Source organism: Delphinus delphis, chromosome 15, assembly GCF_949987515.2.
Source record: "Delphinus delphis chromosome 15, mDelDel1.2, whole genome shotgun sequence".
NCBI classification, from domain to species: domain Eukaryota; kingdom Metazoa; phylum Chordata; class Mammalia; order Artiodactyla; family Delphinidae; genus Delphinus; species Delphinus delphis.
Genome location: NC_082697.1, coordinates 80743528 through 80761116, shown reverse-complemented (window position 1 = coordinate 80761116; position 17589 = coordinate 80743528). Strand labels below are relative to the sequence as shown.

At 56.7% G+C, this 17589-nt stretch overlaps 2 protein-coding genes across 2 annotated transcripts; both read right to left on the bottom strand.

Annotated features, from left to right (window-relative positions):
- Positions 1-5601: 5601 nt before the first annotated feature.
- Positions 5602-11633, bottom strand: NAT16 (N-acetyltransferase 16 (putative)). The gene is given in 5 exon segments (XM_060031022.1): positions 5602-6033; positions 6036-6167; positions 6786-7010; positions 10435-10717; positions 11629-11633. Coding segments are annotated over 5 exon segments (1077 nt in total).
- A 2031-nt stretch (positions 11634-13664) lies between these two features.
- Positions 13665-17331, bottom strand: MOGAT3 (monoacylglycerol O-acyltransferase 3). The gene is given in 9 exon segments (XM_069541421.1): positions 13665-14889; positions 14972-15180; positions 15713-15806; positions 15809-15887; positions 16180-16387; positions 16675-16750; positions 16840-16935; positions 17157-17256; positions 17258-17331. Coding segments are annotated over 9 exon segments (1089 nt in total). The 5' UTR covers positions 17330-17331; the 3' UTR covers positions 13665-14734.
- Positions 17332-17589: the final 258 nt, after the last annotated feature.

Sequence of the window (17589 nt, the reverse complement as noted above, 5' to 3'; positions counted from 1 at the left end):
TCTCCATTGCTTAAAGGGAAGATTTAAACGCGATGGAGGGGGGCGTGGAGGGTGGGAGTGCAACGTCAGAGATCGCCGCTCTCTGCCACCAGACCCCTCGTCCGCATCTCCTGCCAGAGGGGTTGGGATTGGGGGCTTGGACAGTTAGAGGTTCCGGGGGGATGGGGGGCGATGACGCACAGATTGCGCAAAGAGAATCCATCAGCGAGCCGGGTCCAGTGAAGGGAGACCAGCCGTGGGCGGGGGTGGGGGAGGACGGAAATGAGGAGGGGGGCAGGGGAGAGGGGAGGGAGGCAAGGGGAGCAGCCACTGCAGAAATGAACGGGAGGGAGGGAGGCTGGAGGGGGGCTGCGGTGCAGGCAGAGAGCTGTGCGGGGGCGTGGGCAGGGAAAGGGGGGAGTGGAATGACACATGCCAGACACACAAGGACTGCGGACACGGGTGCCTGTGGGCACACACAGGGCACCCGCGCCCTAAGACTCTGGAAACCGGGATCAGAGCTGTATGTCAGGAGCTCAGAGACTCTTTCAGAACCAGTCCTCAACCCCTTCCTCATCTCTTCCTAGCACTGACCCTCATCCTCTCCTCTCTCTCTCTCTCTCTCTCAAACTCTCTCTCTCTCTCACACACACACACACAAACACACAAACACACGCTCACGTGCTTTCCCTCTATAGCCAGCAGTGGCTTCTCGGTTCCATCAGTGGCTCCACTTTCCCAGAAGAAAACCCATCAGCTCTGCGGGGAAAGAGGTGGGGAGAAGTAGAGAGAGAGGAAAGAGAGAAGAGATGGGGGCAGGAGAGGGAGGCAGGCAGGCAGGCATCTGGAACAGGTAAAGCATCAGGCTAAAGAGAAAAAAAATAGGAGAACCAAGGTGACTGTGAAGATGCCAAAGAAGGAGAGGAGGGGGCAACAGACCTGAGACTGTGCCGCATCCCCTCCCCGGACTATCTAGGACATCCCTCTGCCCCTATGGGTTCCCCTCATTCGTCTTCCTCCTCAACCCACTCCCCTTTATCCTCCCTGCCTGGTTACCGAGAGCAGTGGAATGGGGGGGGTCACGTTACCTTCCTGAGGAGGATGAATCAGAGAGAGATGGCTCAGACATCTGTTGGGGGGAGGGGAAGCCATCCAAGAGAGAAGGAAAGAGGGAGGGAGGGAGGCGAGGTGGGGGGGGGGGCAGCCTGAGAGGCTGATGGGGCTAAGAGACCAAGTATGAGATGACGGAGATGGGCATCTAGAGAAATTGTTTGTGTTCCTGTGGGCTTGTATATGTGCACATGCATGTACATACGTGTGCATTGCGTTTGTGTGTGTCCCGAGATTAGTGAAACATAGGGGGAAAGAAAAAGAAATGGAAAATGGGGGGACCAGTTGTGTATTTAATCAGCTAGAGAGTGGATGGGCATGGTAGTGTTCCAATTTAAATATGTAATTTTCTCTTCCAATCTGCGGAGCTGTGTTTTTGCCTGTTACCAGGTGTCTCTGTAAGTGTGAGTGTGTGTGGGTCCTGATCCCTCTGAGTGCCTGTATACCTGTGCGGTTGAGAGTTTGAGTGCATCCAGTCTGGGTATCTGCTGGTGTCTGAAAATTGTGCCTGGCTTGGTGTGTCAATAATACGTGTGTCTTTGTGCACTTATCTGGGTCCTTCCATGTCAGTTGATATATGTTACAGGTTATGTGGACTGCTATGTGCTTTTGATCTTTCCTGCCCCTCCCCCACTTACCTTCACCTCTAGATTTCTGTGCAGAAAAGCCTCAGTATCCTAGCCACTCATCTGCAGCCCCCAAGTTCAAGTCTTGCCCCGCGTTTTTTAGAGTGTTCCCTCATTCCTGCATTCTTCCCCAATGCTTTCCTCCTCCACTCCGCCCAGAAGTCCAGGGGAGCTTCTCAGAAATCGGCATCCCAAGAGTCTCAGTCATTATGACAGGGGGGAGAGGGCAGTGAGATGGAAGCCAGAACAACAGATTTGGTGATTCCACAATCTGGATTGTGTCTGCATGGACTCTGAATCTCTGGGTCTGTTTCTGCCTCTCTCTATCCCAGTTCCCTGCCTGGGTCATCTCGTTCACACGTACCCCACCTCTCAAAAATGTGCTATGCCCTTCACACCTGGCTGCCTCTAGGGGCTTCTGGAAAAGAGCTGGACTGGGGACAGGTTCCTGGAGTTTGGGAGAGGAGGGAGATGGCAGGAAAGAAAGAGGAATGAGAGACAGAGCTGGGAAAGGCAAAGCTGAGAAGGGGACCAGGAGGGGATGCCTGGTGTTTGCTCTGAGATGTTTGTGTAAATCCGTCTCTTTATCTTTGTTTCTGAATCTCTCATACTCTCCAGGAGGGTAGTAAGAGAAGATGGGCTCCAACCAAGTAATGATCCAAGCTGAAGATTTGGAAAACCCAGGGAGGGGGTAGAGCACTGGGTCTTTTCCCTGAGAAGGTTTGGGAAAGGAAAAGAGGGCAGGGGCTTGGGGGTCCCCGCAGCTCACCTCCCCTCTCTTCCTCCCTTCCCCGCAACCGGTGACTCACCTCTGCAGCCTTTCAATGCGTCAGCTATGGGGGGGACAGGCAGGGAGGGGCACTTTATGAGAAAGGCAGGGGTCTCCACCTTGAATTGAAAGAAAGTGCTGAAGAACCCCGTGGAAATGACCCCATTAGAACACATCATTGCCTATCCCCTGCCCACCCCAGTTCAGGAGGTTGGGGAGTCCTGGGAAGGGGACTGGGAGAGAGCTACGGGCCACTGGTGGGTTTGGGAATGATGAGTAATAAAGGGGTGCTCACCCTGATTTTTAGTCCCAGGGTCCCATTCCTTCATACCCCCACCCACTCCTGGGTGGGGGAGGGGAGACCCAGCAAGCTGGGGGAGGGCAAAGCCGCAGAGATGAGTCACCAAGAAAGGAAAAGAGAAAGAGGGAAAGAGACAGAGATGAGGAGAGACACAGAGACAGCCACTGGAAAGACGGAGAAAGGAACACACACACACACACACACACACACACACACACACACACACACCTGAAGGTGGTATCCACAAGCTAACAGGAGAAAGGAAATTTTGTACTTCCATAATCCTGAACCAGCCTCTTCCAGCATCCACCTGTCACACAAACACACAAACAACAGTATCATTCAGAGTTACACTGCTATCCTGAGACACACCCACTTACACAAACACAATGTCACACCCAGTCCAGCAGAGTCACCTGTCCAGGCACATGCTGGAGATGTGACCAGTGTAATGGAGGTTCAGGTTGAGAGCCCTCGATTCCTTTTACACAGGATGGTGGGAGGGCATAAAAGCCCTAAAGGAATATAACTTCAAAAATCCAAGACTCACAGGCTATGCCTTGCATACGCGACGATACACACAGTCCCCTGCTTCCCCATCCACACGTACATAGTAACCTATCAAGCGCCTCCTCGTCAAGAAGCCACTTGGAGTACCTGATTCTGGGGTACGCCAGGCCCGTAGCCCCGAATATATCCCACCCAGACACCCCCTGATTCGTACACACATGTACAGAAACACAGACACACAAAGACGCCCATGGACACACTCACACGGACGGAAACCACCTTGCGCTGCCTTGCCCGCGTCCGCACACGTCCTGGCGCCCCCGCGTGGTACTTTTCGGGATCGCAGTCTCCGCCGCTTCGGAGCTCTGCTCCCGCGGGGCGGCGCCCAGGCTCCCTCCACCTCTTCCCCCTCCGTGCGGTGCCCACCCAGGAATGGGGAGAAAGCAAGGGCGCTGTCCGCGAGAGAGCCGAGAGCTGGGAGTTAGATGCCTGGATCGTGGGAATGAGGCAGGCTGGTTCTGGATGCCAAGGGGAACTTGCGAGAGAGCAAGAATTTGGAGCAGCGGCAGACTCCCAGGTCCAGGGGAAAGCGAGGCCGGGGGCTAGTCCAAGCGCCGTGCCGCTGCCCGCCTCGGTTCTGAGCAATCAATTCTTTCTGCCGCTTGGCTGGTGTGGGGGGTAGGGGCGCGCAACGGCCAGCAGCCCTCCCCAGCTCCCCTCCAGGAAGTCATTAGCCCCAGTGCCACAGGGCTTAGAGATCCTCTCTGATACAGGCTGCTGGGGAAGGGGGAGAGGACAATGCAGCTCATCCCTCCCCACCGAGAAGAAGTGAAACAGACACAGAAGGTGGGCCAAGGGCCCGTTTTATTGCAGTACAGCCATGGTTGAAGTGACAGGGAGGAGGGCAGCTTGGTTAGGTGCAGGAGGCAGCCAAGCAAGGCACAGCAGCGCAGCCGGAACGGGGGGGAAAGAAGGGAGCAGCGGCTGTCTGCTTTGTCCACCTTCTTCCACCTCCTGGCGCCCTCCTCTGTCCATGTCTTTGATTCCATCCCCAGCGAACCCTGTGCTCGCTGTCCATTGTCCAACAAGAAGTTCCAGCTACAGTGAGGTTCTGAGGTATGCTCTGGGCTGGGGACACCTGGTTTCTAGTCTCTGCCAGGCTACCAGCTATTGTGAGCCACTTGGAAGGCACTTGAGTCTGAGCCTCTCTCTCCTCCCTCTGCGGGAGACGTGAGGATCCCGTGTAGGAGACATCGCCGTGCAAATGCAGCTGTTACTACTTGCATTTAAATAGAAGACTGTCAAAGTCCACAAAAAGCATAAAGGAACAAGAGGATGGGAGGGGTGTCCAGAAATATCTGGAGGAGGGGGTTCCAGTCACGCTAGGAGGCAGCCTGGGTAGAAGCAGGAGACAGACTCGCACCAGGCTGAGCGACCTGCCCTCCACTACACCAGGCTCTCCACCCAGAACCCTCTGGTTCACGGGCCTGCTTCGGGTCCCTGGTTGGGGGCATAGGGAAGGGAGCCTGCAAAATAGCACCACTGTGCAAAGTTGGAGGAAACCCCAGTCAGAGGAGGCAGCCTCAGAAAAGTGCATCACCAGAGCGTAAGCAGGGGCCAAATCGGGGTGGGGCATTATAAATCTATTTCCTTTACAGGTCCTTCTCCATATTACACACAGGGCGGGTGATGAAGAGACCATGGAGAAGGAGAATGGAGGGGCAGACAAATGGACAACGGAGAACTAAGAGAGGTCCAGGCACGGGAGACTGAGAGGACGGTGAGGAGAGGAGCAGAGGGCAAGCTCTGGGGGCCTGAGAAAGATCGGGAGCAAGAAAAGTAATACGTATTGGGCAACTGTGCTCCTGGCCGGGTACTGGGCATTGCACACACTCTGCCAGCTTCCATCCACGACGGGGCAGAAGGGAGAAGCCACAAAGGGCAGAGTACACTCCCAGGCTGGGGCACGGACAGGGAAAGGCTCCGAAGCTGTGAAGGAACCCATTCTTTGGTAGGGAGAGGGAATGGGTGGACAACAGAAGCGCGAGTGGCTTCCCCAAACCCGGCGGTTCAGATCAGGTTGTGGGCAACTGCGTTTGGGGGCGCTAGAGTCAAGATGGCAGACAGAGATGTGAGGGGAAAAGGGGAGGGAAGGATGGACTGCGGGTAAGTGTAGGCGGCAGAGCCGATGGCCGAGGGCAGGGGGAGGGGCGGAGCTTGAAAACAGCAGGGGCGGGGCTTTGGGGGGATACGAGGAAGGAGGTGGGTCTAAAGTGCATCTTCTCTCCCCTCCGACTGGAGAGGCCTTAGATGTCGGCCTCCAGCAGGTATTGTTCGGTATAACCCTTGACCAGCTCGAGCCCCAAGCCAGCCTGGCAGAAATCAGCCAGCTGTAACCACAGCTGGGGCGCCAGGAAGAGCTGGCACATGACGTTGAGGTGGACGAGACGCGGGGCCTGGCGCTGCAGATGCCACAGAAGCTGGCTCTGAACCTGCGCGCCTTCGCTGACGAAGGTGTAGATGTTGACGTAGCGCCACGTGCCGTTGCCGCCAGGTGGGATGGGGAAGGGGCGCGTGCACAGCGTGAGCACGCGCGGGCGCGCGCGGCTGTTCACGCGCCACTCCAGGCCCTTGGCCGCCAGCAGGCTCAAGTTACTCTCGCTCGGCCGGTAGGGCTGCCAGTCCTGGATGATGGTCCCGCCCGGAAGCACGTCGCGCTGCACAGAGGGCGACAGCAGGGGAGGCGTGCCACGACGCCGCCAGCCTCCGACACGGCCTCCGTGGGCAGCGGCGAGAAGGCCTGCAGAGCCGCCAGCCGCGCGCCCAGCCCCTCCAGCAGGGCCGACACGTTGAGCTGGACCAAAAGGATGCCCTGCGGGGGGGCACGAGTGATCGCGGGGCGGGCGGCGGGAGGGCTGCGAGCCCGGCTTCTCTTGGCACCGTCACTCCCACATTCACACCCACGGGCTCCCACCTGGGCCCCTCGAGGGCCGACCGTGCGGGGCCGGGTGAAGTGGGGTATGTGAGAGCATGCAGGAACCAGGGGCAAGGCCTCCGAAAACCTGGATCCCCAATGAGAGTGGAGATCAATGTGGAGTAGTCAGGGTCGTGGGGATGTGGACCCCAAGAGTGGAAGCAAGGGAAGCTGATCAGTCAGTAGGATGCGGGAGACGGAGGGGAAGGACAAAGGCTCAGATTAGGATGTTTGCGTCCCTGAGGAGAGGCGGGGACACTAAGTCGGGACGCCTGGGCTCCGGCCTCCTGGAGTAAGGATGGAGGATTTAAAGACGGGAAGTCGGGAGCTGTTTGACTTTCCCTGGGCAAAAGGGCCTGGGTAAGGACTGGGAGTCCCAGGGCAGGGCTCATGGGCGCCCCCACTCGGCAGAGCCGGGAGCGAAGGAAAGCCGGCAACTGGCTGCATATAGGGTGACAACGCCCGGAGGCCCCTCGGAGACAGGCCCGCCCATCCGAGCTCCCTTGTCCTTCTCACCTGCTTGGTGATTAGGTGCTATTGCTTCAGCTCCCGGGACCCCAGCTGGTCGTCCCGGGTGAGTCGTGCCACCTTGATCCCCGGGTGCCTTCGCTTGACCAGCTGCGAGCAGAGGCGCTGCAGCATCCCAGCCACGCCCTTGCCGCACTCCCAGGGCGCCGCGCGCAGCCCCTCCACCAGAGCCGTCTCCCCAGCGTCGATCACGTGCACCGACCCCAGGGCGATCTGCGGGCCGAGGCCGTTAGGGGGCCCCCGCCCCGCCTTCGCCCCTGCCAGGGCTCTCCGTTCAAAGGGCTCGCCTCTTCCCACACGCTGAGCACTCCGTCGTCACCACCCCGAGCGCTGGGCCAGACCCGGGGCCTGCCCAGGGAGCTCTCCTCAGCACTTGGGTCTTGGATTCAAGAGCCCGCGGAAAGATCATTCGCGGGCGTCTCTTCCACCTCTTGAGATGCTCCAGACCCCTGAGCATCAGGTCCTTGCCCACTCGCCACGCCCCCTTTCTTTGGCTCCACTCCCAGGAGCCTGCTACTCCCAGCTTCCTCTTAGCTCCGCCCCGGAGCCCATCTCTTAGCTGCTCCTGCATTCAGGCCCTCTTGTGCGAGAGTTCAGTCTACTCAGGGGTCCAGACCCCATTCTAGCTGCTCCCAACCCCAGACTACCCCCTCTTGTCTGCTCCCCTCTTTCTGTGCTCGGAATTCTAAATTACAGAGGCTGTCAGGTTCCTCCGCTATTCCGAGTTCTACACATCTGCCACGCACCCTCACTGGCTGGGCCCCTGGATCCACACGCCCTTCTCTCTCTTCTTGTCTTCTTTTTGGGAAATTTCTTCCTGTAATCCTTGCTTCATCTCCCACTCAGGCTACCCCTGCTCTTCCCATTCCTCAGAGTTTCCTTTTTGGGTCAATGGCCTGTGGATCTGGTACCCCTTTGGCATCCAGCTCTTCTTTTTCCCCTGCCCAGAGACAGGACGAAAGAGAAAGGCCCGTCCCCAAGTCCGGATGATTCCTCATTTCCAGATCTCTCTCCTCCAGACCAACCAAATCAACCAATCAAGTCCCCTCTTCTCTCTTTCAGCCAATTAGAATTGTCCACTCACATAACCTACATAAGCCTCAGTAACCAACATCCCAGGGGACACACATACCAACTACTTTGAGGAGGGTGATTAGACTTTTTTTTTTTTTTTTTACAAGAACATGACCTAGGTTTAGGAGATGGGACCAGCAGGGGCACCAAGGGGTGGGTTAGGGATAATTTTAGCTTCCATGTCACAAACATGGCTTATGTAAGCACAGTGTGGTTCCAACACAAACAAGCTTCAAAACCAGGGCTCCATCTCCCGCTTTCTTTTCCGTCTAATTCTTAGGCTTAAGGCTCTCCCAGGTAAGCTGGGGTGACGTTAAGACAGCTCAGGCCAGTATCATCAGAGGGCAGGGAGAAGCACAGGCTCTTAGAGGATCTTAGAGCCCCTGCTATGGCCACTAGGGACCGTCACGTTCAACCCATTCCTTTCACAGAGAGGAAATCAATCAAGGCCCGAGATGGTTAAGATCTTGCCTAAGGTGAGTCAGCTTGGACAAAGCTGGGCTAAAAGTTAAATCTTCCTGGATCTCAGGCCAGTGGGGAGATCTCCGACCCCAGCCTGAAGAGCAAGGATAGGCATGACTGGGTCCTTGGCAGGAGTCAAAGTTTCCAAGTGCTAAGGGTTAAGCTGACTCAGAAGCAGAGATGAGATTGCGGGAGGAACACACACTGCCCTCTCCCTACTGTCAATAATTTCTATGCCAAAAATGAGCTCAGTCAGATTACTTGTGCCAGGTTCTGGGGATGATGAGTCCCAGAGAGGAGCAGGTTAGCTTGTGGCTCCCATCTGGATCTCCAGACAATCTCATCAGCTGTTCATGGGTCCCTGGAACATACAGGCTGGTACTTCAGGGATATTCCAGCAATTCCCCACTGCCCCCATAAGGGGGCAGAATGTGAGCAACTTGTAGACGGGAACACATCCTACTAGGTGCAGACATTAGGCTCCATTTTCCCTCTTACTTTCAAGATGGGGAGACTATTGCCAAAGAGTGTCTGCATCTCAGATAAAATGTGTGTAAGGGGAGGGGATTCCCAGGGTCACAGGAAAGAACGGGGAACTTGCTAATTCACCCTGCATCTTTTCTTCCCCGGCACTCTACTCCTATTCCCGTTGGGGGAGATGCAAAAGTTCTAAGGTCCTTCAACCCTGGAGGAGGTGGGAGCTGGGAAAAAAGCAGGTCAGGGGTAACAGGCCAAGTGAAAGCAGCCAGCTGGCCCCACAGCCCTTGCTCCACACTCTGATCCCTTCCCACCCTCCAGTGTGGCTCCTTGAATTCTAACTCCCATTAGGTGTCTAGGCAGAGACAGAGGCAGCCCTGTGCCCCTGGGCACTATGGGAAATGTAGTCCAAGCACCCCCTGGACCAAGCTCCAGGAAAGGGGGCAGCATTTCCTTATCATCCTTGTATCCTTTCTCTCAATCTCATAAATATGAATGATCCACTCTGGCGAGAGGATGATTGGAGTCGTCGCTGGGCATGCCGGGAGCCCATCCCCCACCCCATCTCTCTCCCACCAAACACACCTGAAATATTGATGGCCCTGAGGTCGCAGCTTCTCTGAGCTGGAACACGGAGCAGAGGAAGCAGAGAGAGGAGAGGCGGAGTCAAAGAGACCGCAGCTACACAAAGCGCCCAAAGAAGAGAGCGAAAAGGACTGGAGCCGAGGCAGAAAGGAGACCAAGGCAACCTGGAGACGATGGGGGGTGGGGGAGAGGCACTGATACCAAGTCACAGACATGACACCTCGTGACACAGGGCACAGCAGATGCCAAACAAGTCCTAGCACGCGCCCCCTCCCCAAGGAGACCAGAAATAGAAAGCAGCTTGACACACCCCCTTCTCCCCGTGGTGTGTGGTGGGGAAAGGGGTCACGGGGAGGAGAAAATCAGCAGAGGCTGGAAGAGAACAGAGACTTGAGAGCAGAGGCAGGGGAGACAAGATGAAGTGAGGCAGGGGCAGGGGATGAGGAAGATGGACCAACGAACTGGGGAGAGGGAGTGCCTCAGAGGGCCACGCTCATGGAGAAGGGGCGGCTGTATTGGAGGGTGGTCCCCGGTCTTTTGGGGAAGCAGGCGGGAGGGAGATCCCGAAGGAAGCTGTGTACTAGGCAGGGGGCCCCCTGGGCACCAGTCCCACCAGACTGGGACAGGTGGGAGCCAAATGACGATGGGAGGCGGAGGGAAAGCTCCTCTGAACACCTGGGCGAAGTCGGGTCTCAAGTTATCTGGGACGCGGGGCTGGGATGGGTTGGGCGGTAGGAGGCGCAGAGGCTCTCTTCCCCTGAGGGGCGTGGCTTTCTGCTGCCCCCATTCCGCGGGGGAGGAGCATGCCAGCCCCTCGCCCCCAGGCCTGGCTGCCCCCCTACCTCTCTCAAGCCAGGGCCAGGGACTGGCTGCTGAGAAGCCGATCGGGGCCGGCCGCGCAGACAGCGAACGGTACCTAGAGCGGGGTCACCTCGGAGCTCCGAGGGTCAAATTCCGATGACGCGCGGGGACCCGGCCGCCGCCGTCCGGTCCCGACTCGGAGTTCCGATGCGAAGGCCGGGTCTGCTCAGTCCTGCACGCGGGCTCGGGCGCCCAGAGCTTCGGGATTCGGGCGGTACGCGCGGTCGCTGCTCTGCTCGGGCTCGGCCGAGGGGAGGAAACCCCAGTGATGCAGAGGAAACGTGGCGCGGATCTGGAGCGGACTAGGTTGCCACCGGGGGCTGGCGGGCGCTGGGGGCAGGCGGTGGGGTGGCGGGGCGCCTGGGAAAGCGGAGTGGCCCCTGGGCGGCGAGGTGGGCGCTGCTGCGTGGCCTCTAGCCTTGCAGACGAGAGTCCGCCCCTTGTCCCGGTGGGGGGCGGGACTGAGGGTGGGGAGGCGTCTTGAGCGTCGGTGGAGGGGCCTGATTGCTGGCTTAGTTATGGCCCCATGCCCGCAGCATCTCTATGTTGAGTCCGGGAATACCCCCCACGCCCAGTCCCCCTTCTCCGGGAGCCACGCCCCTACCTCCCGCAACGTCAGCCCCATTCTCTGACCTCCGGCTGCTAGACAAGTAACAGCGGCTGGAAAGGGGACGCGGACCCCAACACCCTGGGGACCTGGTCGGAGAAACTGATAGAGGAAATTGGAAACCCATGAAGATCAGGAAGGGTAGAGACACCAAGTGGCAGAAGCCAAGAGCTGAAAGGAGCAGAGCAAGGCCAAGACGGGTCAGCCGGGCCACCACTCCCCGGGGGTCGCCGAGCAGCCTCACGCCCCCCTCCCAGCCCTCCGCACTGGCAGGCTCAGCTCCACTCAGCCACGGACATCTCAGCCGCGGGCATCTCACCTGCCATCAGGCAGCAAGGCCCCCGCGGGGCAGCACGCAGAGAGAAAGACTTCAATGTACACCTGGGGACACCCGAGTACAAGAACACAGACCTCTGTGCACACGGCTGGGCACCCGTGCTAACCCGGTGGGTGGACGAAGGGGGGGAGGGAGAGCGCAGTGCAGACCCGGAACCGGAGTGGCTGCAGCTCTGCTGTTGACTCTGGACAAGCTGGTGACCCAGGCTCTTAACTCCTGGGAGCTCCCCACCCCATAAAGTGAGACAAGAACACCTGCAGTTCTACCTGCAAGGAACCAGGCAAGGGATGGATGTGAACGTCCTTTAAAACCTGTAAAGTGCTGCAGAGGATGGGACACCACCCCCTTGTCTCCACTCTCGTTCCTGCCCAGCTCCCATACCCCCCCCCCCCCCCCCCGCTTCCCACAGAAGTTGACCTCTCACCTACCTCATCCCAGTTTTATACTTTCCAAGGTAATCACTCCATAACCTGGTAATCCCACTGGCTGTGCTAATGTGAAAAGATGGAGGATCGTGTTCCTGGACTTCCACACACAAAGCCACCCCAAGAGTTAAAGGGATCAGAGTCATCTCTTGACTTCGAGGCCAATAGGCCAATAAATAAGTCACTCAACCTTTTTTTAAAAATAAGACTTCCCCCATTTCTGATTTTTTGAAACTGCTAGCACACTGTGCATCTCACGAAGCTGCAGTCAAGGTGGAATACATTCCAGTGTGGGAAAGGGCCTCCAAAAGTTAAAGGTGCTGGAGGAAAACGTCACTAGTGGCCGAAAGGAGATGCGATCACACCCTAATTCCTTCTCTTTCACCAGAAGACTCCCCTCTGCCACCAGAAACGCTTGGATTGGTCCAACATTCACCCACCTCTAGTTTCCTCAACCAATCAGAATTGAAAGTTTCCCAAAGTTCCAGTTTTTTCATGTCCAAGCTATAGGTGGTGTTGCATTCTTCCCCTAAAGGCTCAAATATGGTTGTCTTACTGAAATTTTATCGAATATTGATGTTTGACCTAAATCCAATCATTTATTAGGGGTTACAAAACGGCGATATTCTTAATCTGTCATTCTGGGTCCCCCCCCCACCCCGGTTGGAATATGCCTATAAAAGGAAACTTGTTCTCTTCTACTATGATTACCCTTAGAGGTGGTTTGTTGAAGGAAAGACCGGATAAATGCTTACATTTTTCCCTTTATTTGTTAACTGTTCAAATAATGTGGTCGTTCCTCAGCATCCTTCAGTGGTGATCAGTTATTACTTTCAGACCGTCATGAACCCATTGATTTTAAACAGGCTTAATGTGCTGCAATCCAGTGCTGTTATGGCCCTTACGAATGTTGAAGCTAGCCAACTTTTTTGATAAATTGATGTTTTAAAGCGACACAGAGGATCGCGCTAGATCTTCAGGAAGCACTACGCGGATGCGGAGCAGAGGATGCCCTGGACCAGCCTGACACGTTGGCTGGTCAAGGGAAGTGCGTCTTAGAAATTCCCCTCTGGGGACTTTCCTGGCGGTCCAGTGGTTAAAACTCCGCGTTTCCAATGCCGGGGCCGGGGAGCTGCTTCGATCCCTGGTCTGGGAATTAAGATCCCACATGCCACGGGGTGAGGCAAGAAAAAAAAAAATCCCCTCCAGATGACAAAGAAGGGCAGGGTCCCTCCTGCGCAAGGGGAAGCCTGAGCAAAGCCCAAAGCTGAGAAACAGCCTGCTTGGCAAGAACAAGCAATTCTGGGTTGCACCCATCCTGTAGGTAGGGGCTGGCCAGCCAGGGGAGGGCTTTAAACAGGAGAGTGACAGATTGGCCTTGTGAGTAGAGGTTGCCCTCTGGTGGCCACATGGACAATGGCAGGGAAGGAAGAAGGCCTGCCAGGAGGCAATGAGCTGTGCCCCTAAGGCGTATATTCATATATTTGTAAGTTAGACTCTTCCAGATAGGAGGAGAAACCACACAGTGTTGGGGGTTATTATCCAGATACACGGCAGGAGAAATGGGACAGGTAACCTTGACGGCTCTGTACTGTGGAGTCCAGAGCTCTTGAAACTACAATAGATCCTTTAGGCAGTTTAGTGACCCATCTTCTCTCTGTGCACGTGGCACCGGCCCCCAAAGAAAAGATCCCATAGCAAATGTTTGTCACCGCCCAACCTGGAACATTCTTTGTCTAATTTGCACAAAGACCACGTCTCGCTGGATGCAGCACCCAGGCAAAAGCAGACAGCACTTTTCTGTGTCTGGTACCCTGTGTGTCTACAGGGTAGGGCTCTGTTTGTGGGGTGTCTCCAATGCTGTGCTGAGGAGTTCACACCTTCTGACAATGAGGATCCGGTCCCAGTGAACAGGAGGAATGGCATGATGAAAACAGTGTTTTAGGGAGAGCATCTTGCCAGCGTGAGAAGGTGTTAGATGGGAGATGAGAGGCAAGACCCCTCCTCTCTGAGGAATGGTCCCAGAGGAAGTCCACGGGAGGGATGGGGGCCTGGAGTAAGAGAAGCAGCTAAGAAGACAGGAAGAAGAAGACAGGAGGCCAGGAAGTGTGACTGGGGCTCTGGAAGGTGGGGAGAGAGGAAGGCGGTGAGGGTGATTCTGGCATCCCTAGCATGTTACCGGGGAATGATAACGTCTGGTAGCAGCGGGCAGTGCAGGATATTAAGCTCCTCGGATACGCAGATGCTATGTTTTGTCTACAGATGGGTTGGCTTTTCAGGGCTGCAAGGACTAGCAGTAGGGGAGGACCCACTGGGGCTGGAGCTCTGGAAGAATGACCAGAAATAGGTCTGTAGAAGAGCCCACATTAGGGTCTGCATGGGTGGCAGGTGAGTGGGGATAGCCCCGGGCGCAGTGGGATTCTCACTGTCTGGGGCTGGAGCTTCCGAAACAGCTGTAATGATGCTCTAATGGACCCTAACCTCCTCCAGCCTGCTGGGTCGACTCCTCTACCCATTCAAAAGGCTCGTCCCCAGCCCAGCCCATCCAAGTGCTGATCGCTCGCTCTCTTCTTTCTCTGAAAAGGCTTCCAGATGTTTCCTCCTGGCTCCATACTGGGTGAGTGGGCACCCACCCAGCAGAGAAATCCAAGGGTAGAGATGGGTGGGAGGACGATGGCTGACAGTTCTTCTCAATCCATACATAAGGATGCCAGTGCAGCCGTCCCATGAGCCTGAGTACCTCTCATTCACTTCCCAGGACAACCCCGTGTATGTTCAGTGGATGAAAAATCAAGCCGTGCCCTTGTGATCTGTGCACTTCTCTGTGTTGTATTTCAATAAAAATTAGAAACCCTGCAACTCTGAAGTAGGTAGCCCCGTGTTATAAGGAGGAAACTGAGGTTTGAAAAGCTTAAGTGACTTGGATAAGGCTACGGTCAGTTGCTGGTGGAGCTGGGAATCCGATGGTGGGCGTCCGATTCTATGAAGTAGTGGTGTGAGAGAACTACCTTTTATTGGTGCAGTAGTATGGCAGTAGGTGGGGGTCTCACGGCACCGGGATCAGGGGCTGGTGGGGCTGGTGAGTGTGGGGGGAGGGGTAAGGCCGGGGCTAGATGAAGGTGGGTCGAGTGGAAGCTGGGACACCGCAGCTTTCCTTGTGCTCATCAAACAGCTGCTCCAGAGCCTTCACGTAGAGCATGTGAGAGTGGTCAACCTGTTCCTCGGTGGGCCCGAGACACTGGGGCACCAGGATGGGGCAGCCCACTGAGGGGAGAGGGGAGACACAGGTGACGTGCTGCTTATGAAGCTGATGGCAGCCTTCTCCCATGGAGACGGGCACACTCACCCACAGTGGTCATGGGCCTGGAGAAGGGCACCAAGCCCCAGGAGTTGGCTGAGAAGAGACCACAGCCCCGGAAGATGCAAGGAGAAAAGCCCAGGAGCTTCTTGAAGCCCAGCATCTTCTAGCACAGATGCTGCCACAAGTCTGGGGCAAAAGCCTTAACTCTGAAGATATCATTCTCCCCAAAGGAGTACACGGGCACCAGAGAAGTGCTGGGAAGGGGCGGCAAGAGAGAAGACGGGTGGTCAGATCAGTGTCTCAAGGCGTGCCCCAAATTCCTCCCTCACATGATTCCACTTCCCAAGGCCATTTGAAGCAAATGACAGTGGCTACAAAAGAGATCTGAAAGAGGGATTTACATTTCTTGAGGAAAGACTGTGCAACATGGTGGCCAGGTAGGTATTAACCCTATTTCACAAGTAAGGAAGCGTGCAAGCATTTGCCTTTGAGAGGGTGTCATAAAAGAATTTGAACCAAGGGCGTCTGAGCCCCGGGGTCCTGTGACTTGCACTGTGATCCTGTCTCTCTCCGCCTGGGAGGAAGCCTGGGGAACTGGCACCAGTGCTTGGCACAGAGGAAACACTCAAGGGGCAAGAGCGCCCTCTAGGTGTGGTCACAGTGTAAGCTCTGGGGACACACAGGCCCACCTACAGGGGTGCGGGTGTGTAGGGACAGACAGTGCAGATCCCCAGACGCACTGTGGCTTCTGAGCATTCAGGGCAGCACCCCTGGGCACCCACTCACCCGTGCCTCAGTGCCAGGTGGACAAAGCCTTTCCGATTCTGGACAGTGAGGCAGTGCTCCCCTGGGACGGCATACAGGGACTCGTGGGCCCCCTAACCAGGACGACCACAGCCTGCCCGACGTGAGGCTGAGACAGAATAAAATCCAGGCTCTGCTGGTCCACGGAACATCCTCCCGCAGGTACGAGGAGGTGTGGGAACAGTCACCACCCCGTCCTTGGCTCCACCCCTTAGCCTAGGAAGGGTGAGCCCCCCATCCCTTTCCTTCCAAGCTCCCCTACCCCTGTGCCCATGTCAGTGCGCCCTGCAGCACCTCTCCCAGCAAGGATGCAGGACGCTTGCTCCAAAGCCATTCACCGACGCCCACTGTGAGCCTGGCCAACGTTCAAGCCAGGTCCCTGGACGGAATGGTGGGTGGGGGTCACTGTGGGGGGGTGGCTGCCTCCTCCCCTTAGCTCAAGACTCAGCAAAGGATAGAAGGTAGCCTCGATAGACTGGGAAATGGAGGAGGCCATTCAGCATGGCCGTCAAGGGCCGAAGCCTGGGGAACTGCTGGGAGAAGCTGGAGCTCTCAGTGGAGAAGTTACAGAGGATTCCCATGGCCATGATCCCATGTGGGTGAGCGACCAGCAGGTAGTTCCGGTCAGGGGGCAGCTCTACCGTTTTCACCAGTTTTGGGGGCAGTGGGCAGGAGGAGGGGAAGAAAGCATAGACAGCAGGCTACCTGCTGAACAGAATTCCCTCCACACCAACAGACTTAACTTAGGGTTAGAGTTCAAGGTCCTACGATGGGGTCAAGGGCACAAGGGGCCCCCTCTGGTACACCATCCCACCCCTCCCCCATTGCCTGAACTTAGGCAGCTGGGGGGCTCAGACTCCAGCATAGGGAGGGGTGAGTAGGGGGGGTACATAGGGGAAAGGGAGGAACCAGAGCATCTCCTTGGAGGGTGGCCTGTTGCCTTAATGGGAAAATAATCCCTTAGGTGCTTCCAAACAGTCCAGTTCCTCATCCACTCAGAACGCCTTCCTCCTTGGGCAGACAGATGAGGGTGGGAGAGTTCCTGGAGTCACCATTTATCACCTCTCACTACTTGGGTCCTTGTTTAGTGCTCACCTGGGGGGCGGGGTGTGTGTCCCGGTCCAGGAAGAACCACACCAAGCAGAGAACAGAGAAATACCAGAGCGACGTGAAGAGGAGGAAGAGAAGAAGGGAACAGAAGGAGCCTGGGGGAAACATGGGAAAGAAAAATGAACTATAGCTTTTGAAACTCCAGTGGCTCCTCCCCTCCACCCTCACCAATGAGATCACTGGCCATCTCCCAGCTGGACCTCTGGCCCCTCCCCTTTCCCTTGACCCTCGGACATCCTGGCAGGTGGGGCTCCAGCCTTTCTCCCCCCACCCTCCCACTTGCCTCCTTCCCCAGTGGACCCCGGGCACCACTCACCCGTGAAGAGGCAAGTGCGCACGTAGCAGTAGGCGCTCAGTATAGTAGGCGCGCAGTATAGCAGGCGCTCAGTATAGCAGGCGCTCAGTATAGCAGGAGCTCAGTACTTCTAGCCGCCGCTTCTTCAGGGTTTTCATACTGCGGGAGGGCGGCGGGGCTGTGGAGACTCCCATTCGCTCCCCTTCTGCCAGCAGGGCTCCAGGACCCGGAGGACAAACGATGAAGATTTCGGTACGAGCCGGGGAAGCCTTTCTCGTCCGAGTGGCCACGCCCCTGGGGCCTCCCGGAGTTGCTTGTAGAGGGCTGTGTGGATGGGGAGACCTTGGGATCCGGAGCGCCACAGGTCTTCACACACTGATCTTTGAACTCCATACGGTAGGTCTGGGCTGGCCGCTGGGCGGGGCTGGGAGCCGGGGTAGGGGCCGTGCGCTGG